This window comes from Quercus lobata, chromosome 11 (genome assembly GCF_001633185.2).
Source record: "Quercus lobata isolate SW786 chromosome 11, ValleyOak3.0 Primary Assembly, whole genome shotgun sequence".
Classification (NCBI taxonomy): Eukaryota; Viridiplantae; Streptophyta; class Magnoliopsida; order Fagales; family Fagaceae; genus Quercus; species Quercus lobata.
In genome coordinates this window covers 19,115,653-19,121,080 of record NC_044914.1, presented here as the reverse complement: position 1 = coordinate 19,121,080, position 5,428 = coordinate 19,115,653, and the positions used below count along the sequence as shown (strand labels likewise).

General features: G+C 29.6%; 1 protein-coding gene across 1 annotated transcript; it reads left to right on the top strand.

The window, feature by feature from the left end:
* Positions 1-4,519: 4,519 nt before the first annotated feature.
* On the top strand, positions 4,520-4,981 carry LOC115966528 (nucleolin-like). The gene has a single exon (XM_031085746.1). The coding sequence runs from the start codon at positions 4,520-4,522 to the stop codon at positions 4,979-4,981; it is 462 nt and encodes a 153-aa protein (XP_030941606.1).
* The last annotated feature ends 447 nt before the right edge of the window (positions 4,982-5,428 follow it).

Genomic DNA, 5,428 nt, shown 5'->3' with positions numbered 1-5,428 from the left:
ATTGGCTAATTTTTTTATGACTATAAAATTTACTTTTCCAGTTTTGTTGCCAAAGAAATGCAAGAATTGTTCAGATTTCAAGAGTGTCAACCATTTAATTCTTTACTAGTGAGGGGAGAAAATGTTTTAGAAAATAATTTGTTAATTTTCTCTTCAAATTTTTTCTTTTCATTGTGCAGAATTGAAAATATCTTTACCAAATACAAAGAGCACAGCTTATACATGTTTGATGCATGGAAGTTAAATAGAAAAGTGGAACAATTTCTACTTTGAAGTTTGAACTTTCATTTTTTCTGGGTCAGAGGATACAAACTTCAACACCAACGCATGAAGACAAAACAAAAACAATAACGACAAAACCTTAGTACCAAATTTTTTGAGGTCGGCTTTACATCCACAACAAGATTATGCATCCTCAACAAGATCATGATAAAGCTAACCTATTATCTATCACTACTATAATTAAAATAGACATTTTGAGTTCTTGAACGATGGGTTGAAACTTAGCTAATATCATGATTGGAAGTAAACTTTGTCTACTCGATGTAGCAATCAGGTGGAAAGTAGATTTATAAATAAGCCAAAGAACTAGAATTTTTAAGTTTGAATTAAACTAACATAATACAGTTTTACTTAATAAATCAAATATTTTCCTTTCTTAGAGAATATAATGACCAAATTCTACCCTTAAGAATCTACTGATTAATTCATTTACTTCATAATATTATTTTTGTAAAACAAGAAATATTAATGCATTTATGAAATAGAGTTTGGTTGTTTTAGTTGATGAAATGAGCTCAATTATTATCTTAACGATTAAGACTTCAGTTGCTCACAACTCTCCCAAGCAACTTGGTTCATTTTATCATCCTAACATTATGAATGAACGTCGTGGTTTCCTTCCTTGATTCCATTAAAGGCCATCAAGAACTATCAACTAGCTTATAGGTCACGGATTGAAATTGACCCATAAAGGATTGGAATACATATATAATACTCTATTCTAACAAAATTTGTTAAAATTGAAATAATTTTGCCAAAAAAATAATTTTATTTAAATAAAAATGAACTATTCTCCATAGCCACGAGAGTGCAATGTTCAAATTTCTGGTAAAGCTGTATACAGAATCCAAAAGTAACATATTTCTGCTACTTCTATTGATTATTTTCTCTTTTCCATTTTCCTGCAACACTTTTAGCATGTTAAACTATCGCTTTGTCCGACAAATTTTACAAATTTCTTATATTGAACATGATCTCGCTGTCAAGCTTAAAAATATATTGATATAAAATACCATTTTGCAATTTTAAACTTTAAAAATTAAGTAATTCAGAAATTTATTCTTTTTCTTTTTTCAACATTATTACTGCTACTGCTAGTGTCCTATTGGAGCAAATCGATTGGAATAAAACACAGCTGAAAACCCTGAAATCAATAAAACACTGCTAAAATTGTCAAATACTCTCTCTCTCTCTCTCTTTTTGAAAATTAATTATCAAATGTTCTAGAATGGTTATCCTCTAGTTTTGTGAAAGCCATTACGAAGATTAAGATGATTTAAATCTGGGTTTGTCAATATTGTTTGGGACACTGGAAGAAGGGGAACAAGAATAATAACTCTTTCAATAGTGTAGAATACAATTAGTGGGAATTTAATCTTTAGGAAAGCCGAACAACACAAACTAATGCATTCAACTTCTAGTTCAAAGCTGCCATTAAAGAGAAACATACTAGGTATAAAAACCAGCATCAAATAAATAAACAAAACTACATAGTTTTACATTGATGCATAAACAAATAACACAAATCCAGGTTAATTTACAATTGATCCAAGAGTGAGCTTAGGCTTAGGAGGAGTCATAAAAAAAAGAAAAAGAAAAAAGATTGATATTACTTTACAGAAGGTGTAAGCTTCCTCCTCTTGGCTTTAACAAGAGTGATAGGGTTGGTGGAGTTGTACAAATCATATATAGACCGAAACCTCATTTTCCTTTGCCATAAAATATGATCTTCTTCTTCTTCTTCTTCCTTCAAGCTAGTATTGTTGGGAAAGATTAATTCTCCAATATTGGTAGAAGATACATCAACTGCATCGCTATTGTTGCCTTGTTCTGCTGCTTTCCCTTCTTCTTCTTCTTCTTCTTCTTCTTTTTCTTCTTCCACGCTATTGTTGTTGTTATGGTCTTGGTCACCGCTTGAGTCTCCGCTCAATTGTATTAGCTGCTCAGCCACGTCCATCTCCGACTCTGAAAATTCCATGCCGTTCTGATTCTGATTCTGCTTCTGGGTTCTTCTCTTTCTGCATGTTGATGTTGATTTCGCCATCTCTCTCCCGTTGAGAAATAAAGACTTTTGAGAGACAATAATCAATACTTGATCCTTATTGCTGCTACTTTCTCAAAACAAAAAAAAAAAAAAAAATCCTTCTTGCTTCTATATATAGAAAATAAACTAGGTCGGTTGCCTTATTTTATTATTAAAATCTTCTTTTTCTTTTTCATAAATATTATTTTGAGTTGGCCAGTGAAAATTCCCTTTTTTTTTCTTGTTTTGTAAGTTAACCAATTTTGAGCTGTACAAGTTTTCCAAGTATTATTATTATTATTATTATTATTATTATTATATATTTTTTTTTCTGTTTTGTTTATAGCATAGACATTGACTTGTCGTCAACAACTTCAACAAGAAGAAGATATTATTTTGGGCCCCAGTTATCCAAGGCCCATATTATTTCTACTGCGTTTTTGTTTTGACCAGGTAGCTAGTAATGTCCTATTTGTTGGTGTAAATATTTAGGATAAAATTTTGTTGGAGAAAAATTATTGAATACTTAAGAAGTATTATAAATATATACTTTCTCATTTCATATAAATTGTGAGTCTTATCATAAATTTAATTAGTGTGATCTATAATTATATGAGAGAAGGAATACGTATTTATGGTACTCCAAATGTACCTAATAATTAATCTTAGTTACAAATTGTAAACAATCCTTACAACTTCACTTAATATCTTTTTTTTGGATGTGAATTTTGATAAATTATATTACATTTTTTTCATATATTCTCTATGTTTGTAAAATTAGGTATTATTAAATGTAAATTTTGACAAATCCATTATTGGATTACATTTTCTTTTTATATCATGCATACTTGCAAAATTTCTAAAAAATTAAAAATTAATAGATGTGTCATCAATCAAATATTTAAATGTGAAATAATATAAGTTTTAGTTTTTTAAAAATAAATTGATTTTTAGCTTTTTATCTTACATTATACAAATAAGTTAAAATAAATCATCTCTCTTCTCTCGTTGTAGTAATCAAATTTATATACTTTACATCCAAAAAGTTTTCACAAGTTCTTGTAATATGATATGATCATATGATATAATATAATAAGACAATGAATTTAATTTATTTATTTTAAATGTTTATATATAGGCAATAGTTGTGGACGTGCTATCAACAGCAACAGGCAGTAGTAAGAAATAATATGGGCCGCGGTTAAAAAACTTTGTTTAAGAAAAACCCAGAGGATCTTCTCCCAAAAAAAAAAAAAAAAACCCACAGAATGTGGAAAAACTTAGACCGAAAAGAATATCTTGTTGTTGTTAACCACGTGATAAATAACTACAATATATAGGATCCGTTTGGATACAATTTATTTTGCTGAAAATTGAAAGTATTGTAATAAAATAATTTTTAAAAATTTGAATAGTATCATCCAAATGCGTTAGCAAAATAATTGAAAGCATTGACCCTTTTGAAACGCGTGAGAAAAAAAAAGAAAAAAAAAAACGCAGGAAACGTCAAATCCAAACGCTACCATAATATCTACTATCACATAATCATCTACTGAGTTTCAAAGCCCAAATTTGGGTTAACTTACCAAACACAAAAAGGATATGTATATTGAGTGTGATTTTGGTAAAAATTATTTTTGTCAACTTATTTTTACTATTATTTATGAGTCTTATTATACTTTTTGATACTATTTATATATTTTATTGTACTATTTCAATTAACTTTTACTTTTATTTACAGTAATTTCAGTTAAAGAATTTCAATTTTAGCAAAATAAAACCTTGTTTGGTAAGGGTATTTAATCAATGAAAACTGTTGTTCAAACACCATAACACGTATTTCTACATTTTTTCACCTATATATATTTTCACAAAATTTAAACCATATTATTAGAAATATTTTATCAAATGATGCCCTATCCTGAATATACTTTTAAGAGCGAATTTTCATTATTTATGAGAAAGAAAAAGAAGATTTTAATAATAATAAAATAATGCAACCGACCTGGTTTATCTCTCTCTCTCTCTCTCTCTATCTATCTATCTATCTATCTATCTATCTATCTATCTATCTATCTATCTATCTATATATATATATATATATATATATATATATATATATAGCGCGTGATTGTGTCCCTCAAGTCTTTGTTTCTCTCATTCTCAAAAAAAAAAAAAAAAACAGAAAGGTCTTTATTTCTCAGCTGGCAAGAGATGGCGAAATCAGCATCAACATTCAAAAAGAGAAGAACCCAGAAGCAGAATCAGAATGGCATGGAATTTTCAGAGTCGGAGATGGACGTGGCTGAGCAGCTAATACAACTGAGCGAAGACTCAAGCGATGACCAAGACGTAGAGTCGGAGATGGACGCGGCTGTGCAGCTAATACAATTGAGCGGAGACTCAAGCGGTGAACAAGAGGATACCAACAACAATAGCGTGGAAGAAGAAAAAGAAGAAGAAGAAGGGAAAGCAGCAGAACAAGGCAACAAATGCGATACAGTTGATGTATCTTCTACCAATGGAGAATTAGTCTTTCTCAACGATAAAAGCGTGGCAGAAGAAGAAGAAGAAGAAGATCAGATTTTATGGCAAAGGAAAAGGAGGTTTCGATGTATATATGATTTGTACAACTCCACCAACCCTATCACTCTTGTTAAAGCCAGCCAAGAGTAGGAAGCTTACACCTTATAATGTAAAGTAATAATATCCTTTTTGTTTTTTGTTTTGACTCCTCCTAAGTGATCACTCTTGGATTAATTGTAAATTAATCTGGATTTTTGTTACTTGATCGTGGTTTATAGTTTTTTACTTGATCGTGGTTTATATATATACCTTAGCATCTGTTTCTCTTTGTTTTTAATAGCTTTGAACTAGAAGTTGAATGCATTTAGTTTGTTTTGTTCTACTTTTCAAAAAGATTATATTCCCACTAATTGTAATTGTATTTGGCACAAATGAAAAGAGTTATTATTCTTGTTCCCCCTTCTTCCGGTGTAATGACAAACCTAGATTTGAATTAATATAAGTTCCAAGTTAATCTTCTTAACAACACCTACACAAAAACTGGAGGATACCATTCCTGAGCATTGATAAATTTAGCAATTTTTTATTCCAATTGCT